Genomic DNA, 25,134 nt, shown 5'->3' with positions numbered 1-25,134 from the left:
TCTCTGCTTTAGGAACACTTAATTCTTCCTCCCCCTCTCTTTCATTCCCTTTCCACCCGAATGTATTCCACACTTACCTTCCCTTATTCCTCTCTACCCGTGTCTAGTCATCATGCATTACATAATGGTAGAAGCAGAAAAAAGAGACAAGATCTACAGGCCAAGCATGTTTGTTTTTATTTTACAATACAATATATTCCAGAGAAACTTTTTGTCCAGTGTAAATTAATCCTGCGGATCTTGCAGGTAACAACCAGCAAGCCCAGATGCAGGATACACCTCCCTAGCTGCATCTAAAAGTCATATCCAGTACCATATTTTTCCATGTATAAAACACCCCCCCCCCACTTTTCTAACCCAAATTTAAGAAGTCTAGACAGGGCTTAGCAAGTGGAGGGGGAAAGGGATCAAAGCAATCCTGCAGTGCTTTGATCCCTTTTCCCCTCCATTTGCTAAGCCCTGCATAGATTGCTTTGATCCCTGCTAAGCACTGCAGGATCGCTTTGATCCCTGCTTTCTCCTTTTGTGCTAAGCCCCGCAGGACTTAGGAGGGGGAAAGGGATCAAAGCAATCCCGTGGCTGCACAATTGCTTTGATCCCTTTTCCTCTCCTTTAGTAAGCCCAGTGGAAAGCAGGGATCAAAGCAATCCTTTAGCGCTTTGATCCCTTTCCGCCTGGAGGGGAAGCCCCGTGGCTTTGATCCCTTTCCCCCTCCACTTGTTTTTGTTCTCTCCTCAGTTTACTTCCATGTATAAGACTTCCATGTATAAGATGACCATCAATTTTTAGTCTAAAGATTTTAGACAAAAGTATCATATTGTACACGAAAAAATATGATAAGTTCAGTGGGGCCTTCATGTGGCAAAAATATCATATAGAGAGACAAATAAAAGCAGGGGCATAGAACATGCAGGGCTGATACCATTAATGGGCCATTATTTTAAAAAAAAAGCACAGAAAATTTGTTCAAGCTTTTGAGATCCCCAATCTGTTTGTCCAGCAGGATGCTGCAAAAGTAAGTGGTAGGAAGGAGGATAATGGGGAGCAAACATTAAAAAGTACAAAATTGTGAGATTATGATCTCTTCCTCTGGTGAAGATTTTGCAAAAGCAAGCGGGAAGAGAGAATGGAGTCCTTGCAGTCTGAATTTTGTCTTGGATGTAATGGAGGGGATATACCACAGGAAATGAAATGGGAATCATCAGATGATGTTATTGAGTTTTATATTGATTTTAATCTCTTATTTTGGCTGTGTGGAGGTGATAGTGCTAATTTAATGTAGCAATGCAATGATACGATCTAGCGCTAAATTCAATTGTTTGTTTTCTAAAAGTAAACAAAAAATACTTTGGGGCAACTAGGGAGAAAGATCCTGGGTTGGGTTTTCCCACTGTCCCAAAACATCACATGCCAACATCACCAAAAAAGCATCCAAAAACACAAACCCCAGTCCTTTTGTATACCAAAAACAAATCATCATGCAAGCAAAACACAGGCGGGATGGGGATTCTCCACACACAGTTGATGAGGCAATGAAATGTGAGTGGGCCAGCTGCCCCAGGGGGTGGGGAGAAGGTATGTGTGGCACCTGTGATGTTGCACAGTTTACTTTGTACAAAGGACCATCCCTAGAAGAGATTATAATCTTACAATTTTGTACTTTTTTGTATTTAAAAACCAACAGCATTGGCCCAATAAAGGTAGCACATCTGCATGATGGTAGAGAAATGCATCCAACTCATCTTTAGGTGCCAGAAACCATAAATCCACAGCAATACATATGGAGAAGGTCTGCGATCTGTTCCCTGATAGTGCCACTTAAGTGGCAGGGCTGGAGAAGACTTTTCTTGGCCTGAGACCTTGGAGAGCTGTGCCAGAGCAGGTGGTATTGTTCTTGATGGAACAGTACCCTGATAGACTAAAAAGCAATGTAAAAAACGTCCAGCCGTGCTTCTAGATCTTATTTGAATTCAGGTGACGACTATGGATAATGCTGTTTTCTGTAACCTTTTACTGATGGAGTATTCTTGTCAACAATACAAGAAGACATATTGAAGGTGTCTATCTCTGAACTAGATCAGATGGAAAGCTCTTTAATCTCTCTAGATTGAGAGCAAAGGCCAACTCATGAATCGTTTTAGCAAGGCCTGCTAAGACTCCGGACTAACAATCAGCCTGAAGAAAACACAAGGCATGGGCCAGGGCGTGGACTCACCTCCTTCTATTACCATCTCCATGCAAGAATTGGAGGTTGCTCGTGACTTTGTGTACCTTGGCTCAACGATCTCTGACACTCTGTCCCTGGATGTCAAGCTGGATAAATGCATTGGCAAAGCAGCTACTGTACCATGTTCTCTAGACTCACAAAGAGTATGGCTCAATAAGAAGCTGACAGCATACACCATACTTCAACGACCCCTGGACCCTTTGTGCACAGCAGGAGAGGAAGCTCAACATGTTCCATATGCATTGGAACCAACATATTTTTGGTATCACCTGGCAGGACAAAGTTCCAAACAGAGTAGTCCTAGAACAAGCTGGAATTTTTAGCATGTATACATTACTGAAACAGCAACATCTGCATTGGCTTGGGCATGTCGTGAGAATGGAGAATTAGTGCAGGGAAATCGCCTCAGAGGGAGATCACAGCTGCGATACAAGGATATCTGCAAGTAGGATCTGAAGGCCTTAGGAATGGACCGCAACAGATGGAAAACCTTGACATCTAAGCGTTCAGCCTGGAGGCAGGCATCATGGCCTCTCCCAATTTGAAGAGACCCTTGTCCAGCAGGCTGAGGCAAAGAGGCAGTCTTGAAACCAACAAAATCAGGGAGCTGTACAGGGGACAAATTGTATTTGTCTTCAGTGTGGAAGGGATTGTCACTCTCAAATTGGCCTTCTCAGCCACACTAGACGCTGTTCAAAGTCCTCCATACAGAGCATGTTACCATAGTCTCTCGAGACTGAAGGATGCCTAATCTAATCTAATTCTTGTCAGGCTGTTTTGATTTTCTTTCAAAAACACTGCCCATGTCTTAGATATGGAGGTCATATCCACTGATAGGAAGTGAAGAAGGGTTTTTTTTATTATTATTATTCTCAAATATCATGATCCATAAAGGTAATTAACACACTTTTAAAGTCATTTCTGTCGGTAGTGCCCCAACATGCATACTGAGTAGTGGTAACAGATCGTTAGAAGCCAGGCTTTGATATTATTTATGACAAATCTGTAGTAATTGTAATAACCAATTCATAGATGCTTATCTCATTTGTGTAGTTTATTACATCCAGGCAATATTAAAAAGTCCTGTGCAGGACCTCTGTGCGATAAGTTATCTGAATGAGAGAAACCGCCAAAGTATGGTATAAAAAGATAATATACTTTTCTGTTCTTTTGCAGATCTGGACTCAAATTAAGTAGAAATCTGGTTAGTTTGAAGTTAGTAACCAAATGTCCATGTGCTTCAAAACAAAACAGGGAAAATAGTGAATGTCGAGTCAGTGCAATGATTATTATTCTCAAAGACCGTGATCCAGAAAGGAAATGACCATGCTTTTAGAGTCAATTCCCTTGGTAGTGCTACAACATGTATACCAAATAGATGGTAACAAACAGATCATTAGAGCACAATTTCAGAGTTTTAAAAACCAACATAGATATTGTAGGAAATAGCAAAGCAATGGAGTGTGCTATTTATATACCACTGCATAGCACTTAATGTACTCTCTGGGCAGTTTGCAATTCAATTTCATAGGTTACACATTCCCCTCCACCAGCGAGCTGGGTAATCAGTTTACCAACCTCAGAAGGATGGGAGGCTGAGTCAATCTCAAGCCAGCTATCTGAGCCCATCGGGATTGACCTCAGGTCATGAGCAGAGTCTTGGTTGCAGTATTGCCATTTAACAACTGTGCCACAAGACTCCTGATGTTTCGTGTCAATATATAGAGTGAAAATTACACCAATGCTCAACACAGTTTTGTATTCCAACACCATCTATATATGTGTGTTAACTGCAAATACTAATTTGTGTGTATTGCTGTTTTTCACTAGTTCACTGATTTGTGTGTCTATGATTTGTACTGTTGTTTTCCACTAAACATGCAAATCTCTTAAACGTTTGTGTAAGTTTGCTGAATCTATTCTGTTAGTTGCACAGTTCTAAGAACAGATTAGAAAATGGACCTGTCAAAACCATTGAAGTGCATCAAAACCTGGTTTGAAACCTGGTTTGACAGCTGTCAAACCTACAGTTCAATGCATTCCAATGGAGAGAAAAATTCACCAAAAATTAACGAAGAGTCAGAACAAAGCCAAATTAATTCTGCAAAGGTTTTACAAGGTGCACTAACGATTCCAAGCATTTAAAACAGGTTTCAAACATTTTAAGACACTTTAAAAATAGCGAAAATGGACCTGTCAAAACCATTGGAATGCATTGAATAGGCTTCAATGCATTCCAATGGGGGAAACATTGTTTCGCTTAGCGATGTTTCCTATGGTGATTTTCGCTTAAGGATGGTAATCCGTTCCCATTGGAACGGATTATCCAGTTTTCAATGCATTCCTATGGGAAATGGTGTTTCGCTTAGCAATGTTTTCCCATAGCCATGTTTTTTTGGGAACCAATTAACATTGTTAAGCGAGGCACCACTGTAGATACAATACCTTCATATATGCTTAGATTTTTGGGCTAATACTCCTATACATAAAACTGGGTGAGATATGAACAATATTAGTAAAATTCTTCATGATCTTTACCACCATTCTTCATAAAGAGCATAGTCCTGTAAGTGTGCTAGGCCTGCCATGAGATGTTGCCCACATGGGCAGACTTTTCCCATTGGGAGGACCACAGGTCTCAGAGGTGGCAGTGCCATCCTGAGTAGTATTACCTTTCGGAGTGCCAAAGGTGTTATACACAAAGTTCTTCTCTACGGGACAAGGGTCACCTGAGCTAAAACACTTAATTTCTGAACTAGAACATTTAATTAGCATAGCTTTTGAATTCCTATCTTGAAATCCTAGTGGTGCCATGTGGGTTACCAGCCTTTGTTGGGTCCATACATACTGAGTAACCTTCTTTGAGGTATTTGAGTGGCTTTGCAGTGCAGTCATAACATTGTTTTTGTGTGCACTGAATCATCTGAAGATCACCATGTATATTGGGAGGTGCCTTATGACACAGTAGCTTGGTTGTTACTAGAAGGTTGCCTCTAGGTGTCTTCTTGTAGCTTCAGATCATTTGGATTTATGGTCTCCCTATGAATTGGTGGCCTCCAAAAGGTCTTAATAGTCCTTGGAGCATCCTATCTATCAGTATTTGAACAGGGGAACACAGCACTCCAATAACTGGCTTGTGTCTGCTTTCCAGATATTCTGAATATAAGCATTATCTTGAAGTAATGCCTCATCCTCCAAAATCTTCAGCTTTCTTGAAAAGCAATTTGATAGATGGAATTTCACTTTCAGACATGCCATTAAACTGTGGATATCATGGGCTGCTATGTAAAACATTGCTCTAGTCCTGAATCACGATGAACAAACACTTGGAACGCTTGACCAACAAATGGCACACAACTCTTGGGATACCATGACAAGAAAATAAAGCTTGAAGCTTGGCAGTGAGTTCTCTCCATCTTAGAAAGATTAAACAGTTAAAATAGTCTTTCTTTGTATCAGAAGCAACACAGCTGGCAACCAAAGTGAGAACTTCCAGTGACCACACCTGAGACTTGTGACACTAATGGGTCTCATGATACCAGGGAGGGAAAATGGCTACTTGGGCCCAGTTTGGACATTGTCACTTAGGGGTGTACTCACTTTTGTTGCCAATGATTTAGACGTTAATGGCTGTGTGTTGTGTTATTTTGAGGGTACAGTACATTTACACAGCATTATACAAGCTGTATACTCACTGCTTAACATTGTAGCCAAGTCTCATTTCTTCAGTGTTGTCACATGAAAAGATATACTAAAATATTTATGGAATGTGAGGGGGTGTGCTCACTTTTGTGATATACTGCAGGTGTGAGGTTGCCCATTCTTTTCCTTACTCACAAAAAAATGTGTTGATCTTAAAGCCACACTTTCTGAGGTTCACCTTGGTTTTGCCAACTCTAGTTCATAACCTATTGAGTTACTTCCAAGTAATCCAGTTGTCTTGTGACTGGGAGCTGCATTTTCCTGAGGTTGCATTCCATTTAAGAGGTGGTTAGTTCATTCTTTCTACATTATAGTCCTGGCACTTTCTGCGATTTCTTCTGGATTCCCATATGTTCTTTTTTTTAAAATTCCTTGATTTGAATCTGAGAGAGGCAGGATGGTAGTCAGAGTGCATGTGCACCTGATGTAAATGCTTTGCATTTTTTATTATTAGCTGTCACTGTTCTCCATATGTCACTGAGTGCAATGCCTTCTAAGTAACTGATCTTATGAATAGGGGTTGGGTCCAGGCATCTGCTACTGATTCCACAGCTTCATTGTTTCCTACTTTGCATGGGCTGAACTATATCACACAGGACTGGCCTATATCTCCCAGCAGAGCAACCTAGGGCCAAAGCTGTAGTTCTTAATATTTGCGGTTGTGTGCCTGTAGCGGGCTATGTTACAGTGCCCCAGTTAGTTCCTGATTACTTTCAAACCATATTTTTCTTTGTGTGAATCTTTTGCTTTTTGTTTTGACACTGTTTCCTAGTGTACAATCCAAAGTAATAGCTAGGTATGGGGGCATAACAATGATCTAGTTGATGCCTTTTGAGGCAGCCTGATGTTTCTGAGATGTCTGCTTGTTTCTGAAATGAAAGGCACACATTTGAGTCTTAGCAGGGTTGGGTTTAAATCGATGTCTGTCACACAGTAGACACCCAGGTTCTTCCGATGCATCTGTTAAGAGATGTTCTGAAAACTATCCAACCGAACAATAGAAGATTGTCAGCATAAATAAAGTTTTAGGTGCTTTTAAGAAGTGTTTGGTTGTTGGTCTTGATGTTAAACAAAGTAGGAGCCAGCACACTGCCATGGAAAAGACCATTATTTTAAGTCCTCCATTGGCAGCATTGTCCTTGAAAATTAACAAAAAAATCTGCAGTTTTGCAAAAGGGTTGCCATTACTTTAGTTACTTTTCGCTCCATAAGACACACCTTTCCATAAGACGCACCAATTTTATAGGAGAAGAAAACAGGAAAATATAATCTGTTTTCTTTGCTCCATAAGAAGCACAGACTTTCCACCCCCCTGTTTTGTGGGGAAAAGTGCGTCTTATGGTGCGAAAAATACGGTAACTTAAAACTCTTCGTTCAATTATAGAAATTTTGCAGTCATATTTGATGATGAACCATTTCATAGGCAGATGAGAGGTCAACAAAAACTAAGGCTGTTACCTTCCTAGTTTCGAAGTTGTCCTCAGTACTTTGCTTTAAATGCAGAATTTGTGTTGGACAGTTCTTCCCAGGTGTAAAGCCAGCCTGCTGTGGGGTGAGGAACACTCCCCCAGCTCCATTAGTTGGTTAAGAATAATTGTTTCCAGACCTTCCAGGTGACAAAGTAGCAAAATCAGACAAATATTTTTGGGATCTGTGTGTTCTTTGCCAGGTTTCAAGACAGCAATTGCTCATGACTTTCTCCAAATTTTCAGGAACCTGAGGGAGTCAAGATAGTTATTAAACAAATTAAGGAAAATGGTTATGAGGAAAACAAGTCTTAATTTCATTGCACAACAGGCATTTCCTGCTGTTTTATTAAAGGAACCGTTCATGGCATTCAGCTGTTGGTTTTGCTTTTTGTATTATAGCCCTAATTATACTAGGGAGACTGGCCATTGGAGGAGAAAAATGGCAGAGGGTTCAGCTGCTTAATCTTTTCTTCTCTAGCAATTTCCCGGCAAACAGTGCACACCTTCACTGTATTTTCCCCCAATGAGAGAAAAGATATTATTGCTTATATCATTTTCTCTGCAATTCTCCCCCCCCCCAGTGCAGAGTGAAAGCTCTACAATACTTTGGAACAGAAAGCTTGTAAAGGTAATTTGATGGTAGAACTACTCTGCCAGTTAGCATATTATTTGAAGTTGAAACTAGGTCACCTTGTCCACCTGCTGTATGCCTATAATAGGTTGTTTGAGGATTGCTGTAATGGTTTCATATCTCAGAAGGAAGAGGTGACCCAAGGAGAATTCATATCACGGATGTTTTGCAAAAAAAGGGCTTGCTTCCTAGGCTGAGAGGTAGTTGTCCTGTAAATGCCTGAGGTTAAGCCTTCAGGAAAACCACCTCCGAATGGAAAGTTGGGTTTGGAATGCAATTGGGGTTCTTGTTGAGAATAATTTTCGGACGTTTAGACTGGACAACTACCAAAGGAGTGAAAGTGGGTGGAGCCCAGATTGTGCATCATCCACAGCTAAATAAGTGATCTGGCCCCAAAAAGCTATAAAGGAGTCAGTACATAATACCTTGTCTGGTATGAAAAGATTTGAATATGACAGAGGCTACCATATGTCACTGTGGCATGCAGCTTAACTTCAGATTTGCCTCCTCTCTCTTAATCCATCATAGATCTGGCCAGTTAGCCAAATCAACATGTAAATTTTGATTCTGCTCTCCAGCTGCCATCCTGGAGGACATTAGCCTCTTGGGATTTCTGAGTCTTGTTCCTGAAAAGACCATTTTGCACATAGGTTTTACAATTGTTGGACTCTGTTTGCAAAGAACTTGTCCCTTTAATGGAACTGTAGATGATGCTTGTTTGACAGTGAAAGTAAAACTAGTTTCCTTCTTCAGCCCAACAGCATTTATGACCACGAGGTACTTTTTTGATCTTCTGCTGTGTCTGTTGGCATTTTCTTGCATATGTCTTCTGAGTCCTTGGCTATCACTCTGCCCCTATACTATGCTGGGTTACACCTAGGAAACTCTGGCAACGGTTGGCATAAGTAGGAATCAACTTGATAACTCATAATTATCAAGATTATATGTGTCAGAAGAAAAGATTAGTGGGGAAATGCCTGTGAGAAATGTAGAATAATAATGTAAGCAGGTCATAGTGTTCCATACACAGCTTGCATTGTGTACCATACATTGTGGTGTCCATTTGTTCTATGACTGACTTTTTACCCTATTATTCCATTTCTAATAATGCACACATATATTCACTTTTCAGGTACTGTAAACCCCACCAAATGTTGCTGTCCTTTTGCCCTAAAGATGGCAGCATGTCAGCTTCTTCTGGAGATTACCACATTTCTTCGAGAGACCTTTCCTTACATGCCCAGGCCTCGTACAGAGCCTCTTGTGGTGAGTGAATAAAAGGAATTTAACTGGGAGAGGGATTGGAATAAACTATAGTAATAAGTAGCATAAACCATAGAATTGGAGAGGGAGGACATTGAAAGGAGCAGCTGAAGGAGTGGGTTGATTAGCTCAAGACAGGAGAGGAGATGGTTTGGGACTTTTGCATTTAGAAAACGTTTATGAATGTGATCCAGTGAGTTATAGTATTCATTGTGGTAGATGACTTAAATCTCTGGTTTAGGGCAAAGTAATCTATAAATGTTGCCTTCAAATATATCTTTAACACATATCAGATTTTAGTAGCTGGCTGGGTTATGTTATACTAAAAATTTGATCAATGAATTGAAAGGAACACTAAACAATTCTAGTTTAACTTTCCCCTGGAGGTCAGTCCTTACCCCCTCTAGCCTTGTATGCTCTTTCATTACATAGTTCCAGGCAACATGATACAGGAGATTTCACAAGGTGAGTGCAACACAGTGGATTTGCTAGAGAATCTTAGAATGGCAAGCTCTTTTAATCAGGAAGGAACCGCAATTAACTGCCCTCCATTTCCTTTTTACAAATGTTTTTGAAATCTTTTGTTTTATGCAGTGTTTGTTCAAGAAAGATGTAATCAGTTACTAGCACTGACATTGTTTCCTTCCTTCCCACCCTATCCCTCTCTTACAACATTTCAAGTTTATTTGGTTATTATTTATTTACTAAATGTATGCACCATCTTTGCATTGCAATGCAAACATAAAATCAAATAAATTAAAACACATAAATAGGTGAGAAATAATCCACAATCTCACAAGTTGTTTGTTCAGTAGACAAGACAGGCTTGGAATTGGGGAAGACAGCTCAACAAAAACATCAACTCATAATGCAGCAACTGTGAAAAAGGCAAATTCCATATTAGGAATTAGAAATAAGACTGCCTCAAGCTTGGAAGTAATTAGTTACAAATAACACATGTTAATTAATTAGGATTTCTTTTCATATTGAAGGGAAATGATTTTCAGATTTTTTTACTTCAACAAAGCTCATACTTGTTAATTTTTAGTAGCACAACAAATAATGCATTTTGTCACATTTTTTTCTTCATTTCTTCTGTCCTTATGTATAGTGGGAATTGATGTGGTTCATATGCTTCAGCATAAAACCCACTGGCCACAGCTACTATTTTTCTTTGTTTCCACCTTGACATTTATCTTCCTTGACCCTTCCAAGGCAGGTTACAATACACTATAGCCGCCTAGAGTGGTCCTCGATTGACCAGATAGGCGGGATACAAATAAAATAAATAAGTAAAATAAAATAAATATGAAGTGCATATCAACAGCTAAACAAACTAATTAAAAACTCCACCAAATCAAGTTTTATTTGGGGGTGTACAAAGTAAATTATATGGTCTCTCAGCCTAACATATTTATCAGGGAGGTTGGGATCAAAATGAAACCAATGCAATTCTAAAGTGGCTTTAATGGAGTTGTACGTTCTTGCCTGTGCTGTTGACATCCTTCAACACCCTTCTGTGCTTTGCATAATGTTACAGGACCTGGAGAGCTGCAGGTTGCGTTTGGACCCTGAGATGGACCGCCACAGGTATGAGAGGAAAATCAGCTTTGCTGGAGTGCTGGATGAGAATGAAGATTCCAAAGATTCCTTGCACAGCAGCAGTCATACCCTGAAATCTGACACAGGTTGTGAAGAGAAGAAAGGTTTGTTGCATACAGTAGATTCTAAGTCCCCCTTCCCCCCTGGCCCCAATCTGTTATTTGGATTTGGTCTTTATGTCCTAAAGTTCAGGAACTGCATTAAGAAGCAGGAAGCTATGAAGCCACACAGACAAACCATCTCTGGTCTTTATCCATAGCTGAAGGTACTAAATTGGAGAAAGATTTTTAGCACTACAGGCCTGAGCACTTTGAATGGAAGTAAAATGTCTTCATTTTGAAGAACTCACTTCCTGGGAATTGGGCCTAGGCTTAGTCCCTGAATCCAAAATATCAGGTGTTGACTTGTTCACACAGCCAGAAGTTGGCATATGACATATTTGAAAAATCCCGGTTAACTGAAGAAATGCTTATTTCTGCTTGCACCAAAGGAAGCAGTTCAGTGCACATTCACAGATATTGTTGGTTTTAAGAGCAGTTAGGATCACTTATGTGTGCATAGAATTACAACCAAATTTATTAAATAAGCATTTCATCAATATTTTAATGTGCTGTTATCTCACCTGTGGAACAGAAGAGAGGTCTTGATTTATGTTTTCAGTGATAAAGAACAGAAATAATATGAACTCAGTAGAGGTGATCAGCTTTCTCCATGAAATTCCCTATAAAGTCTGCTACCACATGCTTAAAGCTCATTTGTTATGTGGCTCTCAGTGGCTAACCCCCCCAAATTTGATGTGTAGTGTCAAGGCATAAGTTGGTGTGGTTGTTAAAGGCGGCAGAGTGTCTATCATTGTAATGCCATCTCATGCAAAAATAAAACCCCACCAAACACCCAGTAACAACCACCCAAATTCTCATTCCGTCTTGTAGTTCAAGTGTTGCAATACAAAGCCAAAATTTACTTAGAATTTACTATCATAGATCGCAAATAATTACCCTAAACATGAGGTATCATATAACATATTGACTCACAAACTGTTTTCTTTCTTGTTTCACAGTGTAGAAATATGTAACAACAATTTTAAAGAAAAAGTAGGTTATGATTTATGATCTCTCAATGAAACAAGTTAAAAACACCGAAACACAGACTATATTATTTTGCTGATTCCTGATCTGCTGCCACACTTAAAAATTACCTCTCCTAGTTAGATGCTATTTGCAGCTTTGTTGAATCTTGTCCCTCCCATACACTTTGAAGCTAAATGTATAGAATGGACAACCAGCTATATCTCATTCCTGCACAATTTTCAAATCTAACAAAATATCATTCTAAAAAGGAACTGAATCCTAAACCTACATATTTACTTTAGCATGTGTCTCCAGCACTAGTGGTTCATGACACTCCGTGCAGCCCACAAACTTCCTGCTTTGGCCTCTTAAATGATGCTAAACCCTTTGGGCATCAATGCAAAACTCATGGGGTATGTTTATTATAATTGGCTCACAACTTGTACTGGCTTGCTCTAGCACTTTTACATGTTTATGAGACAGTAGGTATTACTAAACTTAGTGAAATATGCTTCTTAATAAATTCAGTTCACTATCAGACATGGTTCAGACATTTTAAACTCTCCATGTTGAGCACTCCATGGGTGCATCTATGCAGAGAAATATCTGTGTTGAGAAGGTTCTTCTTCTTGGTAGTGGACTGTTTCTGCCAGCTGCACTTTTGCAACTCACTGCCAGGGAATAGTTCCTGAGAAACATGGGCACAACCTAAACCAGACATTTCTTGTTCCTCACAGCTGTCTCCATGGGGATGTGCCTGTGGTTCCACTTTCTGTGAATGGGGCCTCAGTAAGATAAAATATGCAAAGATAGTCTATTTTACTGAAGCCAATAAATAGATCCCCATTTTATTCGCGAAGGCTTTCACGGCCGGGATCCAATGGTGGTTGTGGGTTTTTCAGGCTCATTGGCCGTGTTCTGAAGGTTGTTCTTCCTAATGTTTCTCCAGTCTCTGTGGCCGGCATCTTCAGAGGACAGCAATCCAGAGCACAGGTTGCTGTCCTCTGAAGATGCCAGCCACAGAGACTGGTGAAACGTCAGGAAGAACAACCTTCAGAACATGGCCAAAGAGCCCGAAAAACCCACAACAACCATTAGATCCCCTTTTACTTCAATGAAAAATGGATTTATCTCATCTGTCTTTCGTTTGTCTTCTGCTGCAGCTCGGTCTGCTACTTTGTAAATTTGCTAGAAGTTGCTGTGGAATCTTACCTGTTGTGTAAGATTGGCCGGTGGTTTATGTAAGAAATTGGTTTCTGATCTTGGTGAAGTCAGCTGTTCTCAATGAGATTGCATACTATATGTTTCATCTTTGTGTTCTGTTTTGATAGATACTGGTGATATCCTACCATGGTTAGCGATCCCTAATTAAAGCAAGAAAAAGAGCCCCAGGTGCTTCTGGATATATTATTTGCATATATTAAATAATCTCCAGAGCCTACATAATGCAATGTGTTCAAAGACATAATTAGATCTCTTAGATACAGCTGTCTTAGCCTTCAGCTATGTTTTGGCACTGTTGTGCTTATTATATTACTTTACAACTCAGCTCCCCTTGGCCCACTGCCAAAAATGTGGTGATGGTGGATTTAAAATCAGAAGTGACCAGGAGTTCCTTTCTAGTTTTGGGGGGATTTTTTTAAAAAAGGGACATCTGCAGATAGGAGAAGGATAACTGCCTGGTGGCTTCTAAGGTTGTGGTTCTCCCATGTGATTCTGCACAAAAATAAATAAATACAGACATACACTTTTTTTAAAAAAAATGGAGGCAGGATAGCAGTGGGCCTTGGTCTCCAGGGCCACAAAAGTGGGAAGGAGGCCATGTGTGGCCCATGGGTTGCATGTAGCTACACCAGTTTACCTGTTTGAGATGAGAAATGAAATGTAACTCCTATGAAAGAACACTAACTACTTCTAGCTCTCTGACAAATACTTGGAACAACTGATCTGACCAGGAACTATCCGAGTGTGTTTTTTGGCCACATCTGTTCTCATGTGTGGCTTGGAAACTTTTATACAGTAGATGCTCTGGAACAATGACTAGAGTGATTCAATAGGCCAGCTGCTAAATACTGTATTGGAAAATAACTCAATTTCAGATATATCTCATGTGGGTAAAGCATTTCCATTTTTTTCAATATAGTAAAATGTAAGTTTATATCACAAATACAGCACCAATACACAAACTCACAATCTTGATCCATTTAATCAAGTGGTCTGACTTACAGGACTCAGGCAGAAGTCTTTCAAAGCCGTACTTTCTTTTCTTTTCTTGCCTTGAAGCTGGGACATCTTGCTCCTGTGATTTACAGTGTGCTTCCACTGAGGTGGGAGCAATATGTAAGCTAGAGGCAGCTAATCAGCAGCTCTTGCAAAGATACCACTACTTCTTTGAATATACCATTTTTCAGACTAGCCCAGTCAGTTTTCTGTTCCTAATACACTGGTGCTCAACTTATGAACTTAATCCATTCCGGAAGATGGTCGTAACTCGAAATGGTTGCAAATTGAAGCACCATTTCCCATTGAAATGCATTGAAATGCAATTAATCCATTCTGGCAGAATTAAAAATCCCCCTCCCAAAAAAAACTATTGCAAGACCAATCTGAAATGTTCTGGCCAAGGGAGGTGGGAGAGAAAAGTAAGCCAAGAGTGCAAGACACATCAGAAATGGGGGGAAAGCAAAGCAGAAGGCAAGCAAGGTATGCAAAACACATCAGAAATGGGGAAAAAGCAAAGCAAAAAGCAAGAGAAGCATACAAGACGCATTGGAAATGGGGAAGGGGAACCAAAAAGCAAACAAACCCCCCAAGACACATTAGAAATGGGGGAAAATACCAAAAAGCAAACAAACCCCCCAAGACACATTAGAAATGGGGGAAAATACCAAAAAACAAACAAACCCCCCAAGACCCATTACAGCTTAGAAACATAATCCCACCACCCCACCCAAAACCACATTGCAACACCCACCCAGAACAGTTTTAAAAAGCAGAAAGCAGCATCTTACCTTACCAGGTAGTCCAAAGCCTCCTCAGATCGCACACTCTCTAACTGCTGGTGCAAAAGAGCTACGAAGAAGCAGACTCTTCACCTACCAAGGGTTAGCAATTTGAATTCCCCGCCTTTTTCCCCTGCCTTTTTTTGATTGTAACTTGAAGCTCCGGCCGCAAGTCGAAACAAAATTTTGTGACCAGAGCTGGTTGTAACTCGAAATGGTCGTAAGTCGGGACGTTTGTAAGTCGAGGCACCACTGTATATAACATGTACACACCTTTCAGTTATTAATTACTGATCTGCTTTTTCTCCACTGAAAATATCCAACAGAGTGTGCAGCATAAAACTGCAAATAGAAATTAAAAATTAAACAGGGCAACACAACAAAATAGACGAGTTCAGTAAAAACCACGAAGAAGACATTGAAAAGCAACACAGCCCCATTAATAACAGCATTAATGGGTTTTGCTGAGCAGCCATTAAAATGGGGCCCCTTGCAAAGAAGTTCTGTTTATTCCACATACAGCACTAGGGATGTTCTATAGAAAGGTAGATTGTGTTAGATCATTCTTAAGATGCACTGAGATGTTTTGAAGTGTCATGTGATGAAGACAATGATCAATCTTTGCTACTTAAAAATGGGACATAGTCTACACCAGTGGTCCCCAACGTTGGGCCTCCAGATGTTCTTGGACTTCAACTCCCAGAAATCCTAGCCAGCAGAAGTGGTGGTGAAGGCTTCTGGGAGTTGTAGTCTAAAAACATCCGGAGGCCCAAGGTTGGGGACCACTGGTCTACACATTCTGTCCAGAACCTTTTTTCCCCTCAGGTAGTAATAGTGTTTCAGGTACTGACAAAGGCATCTCCTGCTGTTGTTCAGCTAGAACTAGTTATAAGAGTAGCCTTCAAATCAATTTGAAAACCATTAACCTCTGCTTTCTCCTTTCATGTTTCCTCAGTTCTTTGTGATAATTACTTCCCATTGGCTGGACAACCAAAATTGTAAAATTATAACTTTTAAGTGATGTGGCCTTCACGCTACAAAAAATAAGCATGTAAACAAATAAAGCAAAAAACTAACTAGTAACTTCAAGGCTAACTAGTAGTATGGTTGACTCTGCTAAGTTTGATAAGCATACAAGTTCAAATCCTACCTCAGTCAGAAGGCATATCTACAATATGAACCGATTTAAATTAGTTTAATTGTCATTCCTTCGATGGAGAAAAAATCAGAAGAGGTCAAGAGGAAGATGCTCAGTACCTATACTACTGCTAACCAGGAATTCTTTTGTGAAAACCTGGGCCTGAATTCTATATAATTTTGGAAATGTGACCCTTGAGCCAATGGATGAATTGTCAATTTCAATTTCAGCCAGAGGAAATGAGGATCAAAACAACATATTTCATAGTGATGTTGGTGTAAATTAAATATTAATTCAAAAGTCATTTGAACATCTTATAAAGTAAAGTGTGCTGCTTACATACCATCCCATAGCATATGAAGCACTCTCTGGGCGGATTACAATTTAATTATGTAGGCTAGACATTGCCCTCACCCCCAGCAAGCTGGGTACTCAATCTGTTGACCTCAGAAGGATGGAAGACTGAACGATCCTTGAGCTTGATACCTGAGCCTGTCTGTGTTCAATTCAGGCCATGAGCAGAGTCCTGATTACAGTACTGCAGTTTAATCACTGTGCCACAATGGCCTTTCTCTAGTCAATGTACATGGGACCACCTTTATGTTTTGCCAACCAATTCTTTGAGCCTTGCTTCTGGCACAGACAAGGTTTATCACACAAAGACTTGTTTCCAAGCCACTCTGCAGAATTGATCAACTGTGGAAATTTTAGAAGAGGTGGGATAGCCGTGTTAGTCTGTTTCAGAAAAAAGTATTTGGATGTCTTGCAATACTTTTAATAAGTTTTATTTGGCATAAAGGTCTGTAGGCTTTACTCCACCTCTTCAGATGCAATACCCACCAATTGTGATAGTTCCAAATGCAAATCCGATTAGATGTGAATCATAATAAAAGCAATTTTTCTGGAAGCACGTGGCTTCTCTAAATAGCATTGTACATTCAGCATATGGAAGAGTACAAATCTGTAAACACCCAAAGGATCTTCTCAAAGCTCTTTTCAAGACCCACGCCTCTTTAAAATAAGGCATCCCTTCTCAATGCGGCACTTTCCTCTGTCGCTTGAATGTGACATCTGTCGTTTATAAACCTTGCCCCCTGTTCAGGGGGGTGGCATGTTCATTTTTGGATAGTAGTACAGCTGAGTGTTGCAACATTTGGACTTGCATAATGCCATGTCCTGCCTTCGAGCTGAGTGGGGAACAACATGCCAAGTGATTGGTGCTTCAAACCATTTCCATATTTTCGTGCTCATGAAAGCAATACACCCAGCATCCAGTGATGTCTTTAATGCGTGAAAGCTGCTGATCTGTCTGAAGGAGCAGGACCACATGTTGTTGCTTTCTGTGTAGAGTTCTGACGAAGTTTAATACACAAAGACGACGGTATATGCAAAGGTAATATCTAAACTGGATATGCAAAGTAGGTGCTTGGCTTAAGCAAGCAGGTTACCTACTTACAGTCACGAATGCTGCATGGTTGAACACTGTGATCCTATAACAAGATCTGAACAATGTTGGGCAAGCCGGGTGATAGGTTTCCCCTGAGGCACTGCCATGAATTTTCAGTTCAGTCACTTGTAGCCAGCAATTGGTGCGGTCCGTGGCAAAAGCTTTACAAAGGTAAGGCAGAAGCATAACAATTGCCCTGTGTTAGCTCGCTCCTGAATGAATCTGGAGCAGTTGGCCTGGGATAAATGGTAGGCTTCTCTTGTACAGCCATGGAGTTTCCAACAGTGCCTCTTGCACCATTGTTGCATGATTACTAGTGGCTGAACCAAAGGGTACCTAAGAAGATCTGAGTCATACTCAAGAAGCATGCTTGAATTTTCTCTACAGCATCCATTATTGGATGGTTAATAGAACTGCATTGGCGATGGCTTTGGAGGGAGCCTCTTGCTGGTCTTCCTTGAGAAAAAGGAAAGGCACAGCAACGTGGGAGGGGGAGGGCTGGCGGGCTGGCTAGGAGTATACGATACATAAAAAGTAAATTATTATAATATTTCTTAAATGGGGGGAATTAAGGGGGAAAAAGTCCTCTTTTATTCTTTCAATACAGTTCCCAGCAGGAAGATCAGGATAGGAGGCTCCCGCTTGCTCCAGATTAAAGGAACCCGCAGTTTCCGGGTGAAGAAAGGGGGTTCCCTGTCCAGCATTCGCCGGGCCGGCAGCCTAAAGAGCACCAAGTTATCCCGTCAGGATTCAGAGTCTGAGAATGAGGAGCTGCAGCTGTCCCACAGCAGGGACACTGTCACTGACATAGGTAACATAGATGAGCTGGGCTAAAAAGGGAGCGGGATGATGAGGCAGCATCTTGAGCCTGCAGGCAACTGGAGCAGATTTAGTGCAAGAGGAGAAGGGCTGGTAGGCTAGGCAGGCCTCCAGCATCCTAAGCTGAGAGGAAGAGTTCACCCTTTTTTGCATGATGTAAAACACAGCAAGGGCAGAGTTTGAATCCTGCTGTTGCAATGCTAGGTAGTCAGTTCTCTGTCCCACTCAAAGGATGCCAAGTTTGAAAAATCCGAAGGTTTGGTGCATGAACTCAAGATACTGTACAGGCATTTTCCTGACTGCCAACCAAATGCATGCCATGCTTAGGAAGGTATATATACAAATATCATATATCTATCACATATATTATATATATGGTGTAATAGATATATAGATATATATACATATCTCATATCAATATGACATATTGTGCATATAACTGTATGGAGAATATGTGTATATTTTATTTTGTATGAGATATAAGTATATGTGTGCTCGTGGTTCTCCAAAAGATTAGTTCTTATTGTTTTATAGAAAAGGTCAGGAATAGGTAAATCCTCACCTTCAACCTCTTTCACCCTGTGGTCTCAGTGGCATTGTCCATGCTCTTTCTCTTCCGTGGCAAAATTTGAACTTAGCCAGGTACATATAGCCCAGCTGCATAAAATAAGATACATTGAAAGAAGGGGTGAGAAAGAATTAACTGGACATCAGCAGTGCCCTATTCAGTGGTTTTTAATAAATAGCACAGTCCTGTGCAGGTCTACTCAGAAGAAATCGCACTGAGCTCAGAAGAGCTTATAGTAATAGCGTTGAGGATGGCAGTCTTAATGTTACCGTCTCCAACAGGCAAAATTTGTGCTAGGGTCCTACCCAACTGTGAGCCCTACTGGCAACAAATGCATGCAGGAAACCCTGGGGTCAGAGAGAGCACTCCCCTGCCTTTGTTCTCTAGTGTTTGCTAGGATTTTTCCCCCTTTCATCCCCAGGCATTTTGGAATCCTCTTATGGGATCTTTCAGGGCTGTAGCCCATTCACGGTGGCAGTAGCTATAGACAAAGCGCTGCCACTGTAAGACTATGGATATCATATTTTAAAAAAACAACAATAGCAACACAGAGCCCAGTCAATGCAGATCACTGAAACCAACAATTCACAGCATCTTAATGATGCAAGAATGTTCCTGCTATTTACTTACCCTTCCCTCTTCCAGAAAGGGAGTAATGCCATCCCTGGTAGTTTTCTTGATTATGAATTATGCTTGTAATTACCAGTCCAGCTGATCATCAGATGTAGAAGAAGGGCAAGTTGGGATGGGAGCAAGCAAAATGATAGTATAGTCCAGACTTAATGGGTTCCTGTAACGGCACACCATTTCACCAGATAAAGGGATGATATTAAACGTTTTCAATAAACTGGCCTGGTTTACAAGCATATGCCCTAGATTTAGATATGCCAAGAGCATCAGAAGACAACTGTTTCTGGGTGTATTTTTTCTCTCTCTTGAAGAAGGGAGCCCTTGGAGTGCAAGTGAACCCAGTATAGAACCTGAAGTCCTAAGCAGCACCGGCACTGAAGAAAACTACCATCGTAACATGTCTTGGCTACATGTAAGTAGAGAATAATTTACTGTTTTTAGTTTTTAAGGGTCTAAGCTGCCTCGGATCCTTTTTTAGAGGGAAGGCAGGGTAAAAATATTTTAAATAATTAAATGTCCTATAATTTCCCCTGGTTGTAATATACAATTCACAGCAGGCTGTCAGATGGTGAGATATTGGCTACCCAAGCATTTAGCAAGCCCCTTTCCAGAACTTCTGTGAAGACAGAATTCAGGGATAAGTTTCAGAAACTAAACCTATAAAATTAGACAGGATAAAAATGAGCTTTTTGTACCAAGTGACCAGACTGCAAGTCTCTGCTGCAAAAAATCCAGGTCTAATAAATGATTTGCCTATTGAATGGAGAGAGTTTATTGATGTATAAATAAATCTCTCTGTGTGAGACTAATCTCTCCCAATTCTTTTTGTGCTAGAAGACCCTTTGTATAGAATGTCTCATTGGGTGTGCTGAACCCGCATAGCTTCATTGCCTTGAAAGAGAAGCTGGCATTTTATACTAACGTATGCAACAGCCTTGCATCTTCATATAGAATCATAGAAAATATATTGGAAGGGGCCTACAAGGCCATCAGATCCAACCCCTTGCTCAATGCAGGAATACAATCAAAGCATATCTGCCAGGTGATGATCTAAGCTTTTCTTGAATGCCTCCAGTGTTGGAGCACTCACCAAGGTAACTGGTCCCACTGTCGTACTGCTCTAACAGTTAGGAAGTTTTTCTTGATATTAACATGTTCCAGAATGTTTAGTCCTCACTGTCGCATGGGGGCTAATGGGTGGGAGATGCTTGCTCCCTCTTTCTTTCCTACTGTGGATTCATTGTGAAAATTTGTATTAGAATAACTTAGGGGAATGACCTGAAGTGATGAAGTGGGGAGATGATTTAGTTTAGGATTTCATCCTGGTATACATCTAATGTCATTATCCACCCTTTTTTCTAATTTTAAAGAACTTGATTCATATAAATCTCTTCTGTGTGGCAGATATCTGTAAGACATCCATCTATTTGCTTCCAACTTCTCTTTGTTTCTTCCAGTGACCTTATCTAAATTTACTTTTCTTTTCATGGACATATGATGTTGGAGGGTAACAGTCAGATGAATAAAAATAGAATGCTGTTTTCTTTGTGGTCTTTTCTTAACACAATTGTAGATCTGTTACACTTCTGAACATTCTGGGTCTGCTTTATATTTCCAGGTGATGATCCTGCTATGCAATCAGCAGAGTTTTATTTGCACGCATATTGATTATTGCCATCCCCACTGTTACCTTCACCATAGCCGTTCCTGTGCACGACTTGTCCGAGCCATCAAGTTGCTTTATGGAGATACTGTGGAGTCTCTGAGAGAAAATAATTCATTGAATAATGTGGCTAGGGGCAAAAAGCAAAAAGAGGTAAGAAGGCAATGAATCCCCCTTCTTTTCTATATAGAAATTTATTTCAGGTTTATTTAAACTAGATTGGTTACCCTGGGGTCAAACTAGACAAGATGTGCAATTTGGACATAGAATTAGTGCCCTCTTCTGTGATAAAAAAAGCCTGTCTCTCATAGGACTGGCTTTCATTTATTTTTGTATTGTTCCATTCCAGCCTACTTTTTTCTGTGATTCGTCATAAGGTTAGTTTGCTAGTCTAATTGGCCAGGATAATCTGTCTGAGTAAGATACTTTGGGGAGAGGGAAGCACCTAAGCTCAGAAAATACTCATTTCCATTAATATATAATTTGACCCTCACATGTCTAACACATATTAAACCTGAAAGCTGGGGAGAAACTTATTTATAGAAGGTTTTCTTTTCAACTGTATATGTTGTCCAGTGAAACCTATGACATTGACTATGAGTAGACATGGGGATGATTTTAAAAAAAGGGATCACGATATTTTTGAAAAATTGCTGATACCTTAAATATTCGTCTCTTCATATTCGTCAGTTCCTGAGAACCCAATGAATACAAATATAGAAGGAATACAAATATGATGAATATTTCTCAATTATTATTTGTCCCCCATATGAAGAGAGGGAAGGCTAGCCTATGGCTTTCCCATTCTGCCTATGGGCCCACCGATCCGCTGCCACCGCCATCCATCACCACAGCTGCGGTGGCTTCCGCAGCCACGGCCTGCCATAAAAGACATTGGCTGCCCTTTGCAAAGATGGTGGCTGCAGCTTCTTTTAGGGCAGGGAAGATGCAGCAACCATCTTTGCAAAGGACAATCTAGATTCCCTTAAGGCAGGCCATAGCATTGGAGACCATTGCAGCAAGTGGTGCTGGATGGTGACTGTGGAGGCTGCCACGGCACAGGCCTCCATGGATGGCAGTGGTGGCAGCAGCAGCGGCAGCAGTGGCGGTGACAGGGTTAGTGGGAAGGGGAAGGGGGGCAGGCTGTGGGGGTGGAGGGGTCAGATTTTTTTAGCCCCCCCCCCCACAAACTGACAAATATATTTGTGCTTCATCGGTTCATGGGGAGGATATTTGTGCCTTGTACTTTGTCAGCTTTGACAGATCACGAAGCACAATGACTCGCCAAAATGGCTATTCGTCCCCATCTCTAGTTATGAGAATAAGAGTGGGAAAATGTTAGTGTTTTGCCTTTTTCCTATTTTCAGATGTTCTTCTGAAAACCCAGAATGGAAAGCTGCATCATTTCTGTGGTTTTTTTAAAGTGTTAGATACATGGTGGGATCCTTTTTTTCACTGGTAAACTGGGTTCTAAAAAGCATTTCTCAGATCCAACTTTCTTCCAGTGTTCAGACAAGTCATGCCTGAGGACACCCTCCCTAAAGAAAAGAGTGATTGATTCTAACCTTGAAGGAAAAAAAGACTCTGGAATGTTAAAGTATATCAGGCATCAGGTAAGTAGGGGTATGTTACCTATGTGAGAAATAATGAGCTAATAGATTATCATTATTTTCAGTACTTCAAATGCAGTGTGTATCTCCTGATATCAACCTTTGAATTAAGCTCCTGGCTTCTAAAGACCAAGGTCCTTTCCTTATATATGAAACACTGGTTATGCAAACTTTGCATTCTCTGGCTAAAATCCTGTTACTTGGAGCAGTAAGTTGCAACTAAATTAGACCTGTTGAATCAGTGGCAATTTGGTAAGTCATCTCTGTAAATCCACTGATGGGCCAACTCTAGTTGTGACTTAGTACAGTGGCTGAAATCCTGTTGCTTAGCATAGTAAGTCACATTATTGAATCAGTGAACTTTTGGTGAGTCAACTCCTCCATAAATTCCATTGATTCAAATGGGCTGCTCTAGTTGTGATTTACTTTAAGTAAATCAGGACTACAGTAAGCTATTTAAATCAGTGGAATTTATAAAGAATTGACTCACCAAATCCCCACTGATTCTGTGGGCTTACTCTAGCAGGACCTGCTACACTAAGTAACAGAATTTCAGCCTTTGTGTGGCCAGTGCTGCAAACATACCTCGGATGTCCATAACCACATGAAGTAACTACATACTGAGTTACTAGTAACCTTGTTCTATGTGTTTGGAAGGAAGTATCCGGTGCTGCTGTGAGGCTCTACAGAGGCCTTCTGCAGTCCTGCTTCTAACTATAGACATTCATATGGAAAAGTTACTTTTTCTAGTCCAAAAGTAACTTTTTCAAGTTGTCATCCTTTACATTTGGACATTCCAGAGGTTGAACCTGGGAGTTTCTTCATGCAAAGCATGTGCCCTAAATCTGAGCAAATCTTCTTTTTTCAAGGTGCAGGTGCTGCTCATCTCCTGTAAGATATAGATGACTTAGTCTATTTCTGCTCTATGTTAGGTCTACATTATTCAATTATATGGCCACCATTTTGTACATTTTTCTCAGTTGGTAAATTTCCAAAAAAGAAACTACATTTTATTTTCATGTGTAGCTTTCTGTGAGATATTTTATATACACTTTTCAATAACACCTATGCAAAATTAGGAGAAATGGGTAATTTGAAGGTTAGTTGTGTACCAATCCATATATTAGTTCTGGAAGTGCAGATTAGGATGATTCATACTAATTTGGTGGTGGTGCTCCCTGCTAACAGTTGTCCATATGACAGCGATTTTTAGTAATCTCAAATTATGTATCCCTGATTTTGCCTACTACCAGCATTTGCATTGTGAGGGCAAGAGGGCATATGTGAACATTAAATTATTATATGATTCGACAACTAATTGTACAACTTGCAAAGGAATCAACATTTAATGAGTCCAGGATGAGCTGGAGAAGAGCTACACTCTTCTCTCCATTATTTTCAGTGCATAGAATGCAGTTTCCTCTTCAGTCAGTTCTTCAGTTTTTACTATAATTATAATGTACTATGTTGCTTTCATATTGAACACAAAGTCATTTTGTCCATATGAAGCTACCGTCAGAAGTGGGAGCAGGTGTTTTATTGCATATTTATACAGTCATTTAAGGTTATGTTTGTGAAGTGATGAGTTTACCACTTGATGAGCTTACTTCCATTTGATAGCCTTGTTTCCATTGACCAATCTGCCAATAATTTGTGTTCATTTTGCTTAATTGATATGAATCAATGATGAAGATATAAATCTAACTAGTACATTTGTTAATTCAGGCTAGTTGCAGTAATATGTGGATATTTAATCAGTCACATATCAGATTTTGCAAAATGGTTTTCTGTGTTAACGATAGTGTCATGACTGAAGAGTATATTGGATTTTACACGACTGTTCACACCTGTTGTCTGTGGTGCAGCGCTTTCTGTTGGTGTCCTCCTAAAGCTACAAAGCAAAATCATCTAAAAGGCATGGTGAAATATTCCACTGTTCTGTCCTTAATAGACTTTCATAATGAGAAAAAGATAAAAGAAACAGTGATTTCATCTAGATTGCCAATAAATTGTTGTGAATGAGAGTGACTGCATGATAATAGCCACAGCTGGAAACATCTTTGGTGGTTCTTCCTATTCTTATGTCCTCAGTTTCATTTATGAGAAAGAAACTGTCTGGGGGGGCTTTAAAATAAAAGTTTACCAATGAATACTGGAGTTCTGAAATTTTGATAGATTCTGAAATTTTCCACATTTCTTTACGCTATCAAATGTAGGCAATTCTATTTCAAAGAAAAGCCCTCAGTCCAGCACCTGTTTTACTTTCCGGTGTTATTTATGTTAACTGGCAAAG

The 25,134-nt window shown here is 40.2% G+C and overlaps 1 protein-coding gene across 22 annotated transcripts in view; it reads left to right on the top strand.

Annotated features, from left to right (window-relative positions):
- The window catches only part of UNC80 (unc-80 subunit of NALCN channel complex), a 175,071-nt gene that overhangs the window by 70,265 nt on the left and 79,672 nt on the right, over nt 1-25,134 (top strand). For 12 of the 22 annotated variants that reach the window (XR_013538068.1, XM_072977885.2, XM_072977890.2 and 9 more), the window contains exons 25-30: nt 9,162-9,295; nt 10,833-10,998; nt 18,159-18,362; nt 19,880-19,980; nt 21,187-21,384; nt 22,737-22,844. Coding sequence is in view for 21 of the 22 variants with exons in the window: in XM_072977885.2 (XP_072833986.2) it covers nt 9,162-9,295; nt 10,833-10,998; nt 18,159-18,362; nt 19,880-19,980; nt 21,187-21,384; nt 22,737-22,844 (911 nt within the window). In the remaining variant the exon portion in view is untranslated. The remainder of the gene's footprint in view (nt 1-9,161; nt 9,296-10,832; nt 10,999-18,158; nt 18,363-19,879; nt 19,981-21,186; nt 21,385-22,736; nt 22,845-25,134) is intronic. The other 10 variants (XM_078379274.1, XM_072977912.2, XM_072977905.2 and 7 more) reach the window with 1 other exon arrangement.

This window comes from Pogona vitticeps, chromosome 1, assembly GCF_051106095.1.
Source record: "Pogona vitticeps strain Pit_001003342236 chromosome 1, PviZW2.1, whole genome shotgun sequence".
NCBI classification, from domain to species: Eukaryota; Metazoa; Chordata; class Lepidosauria; order Squamata; family Agamidae; genus Pogona; species Pogona vitticeps.
This window is presented reverse-complemented; position numbering and strand designations above follow the sequence as displayed.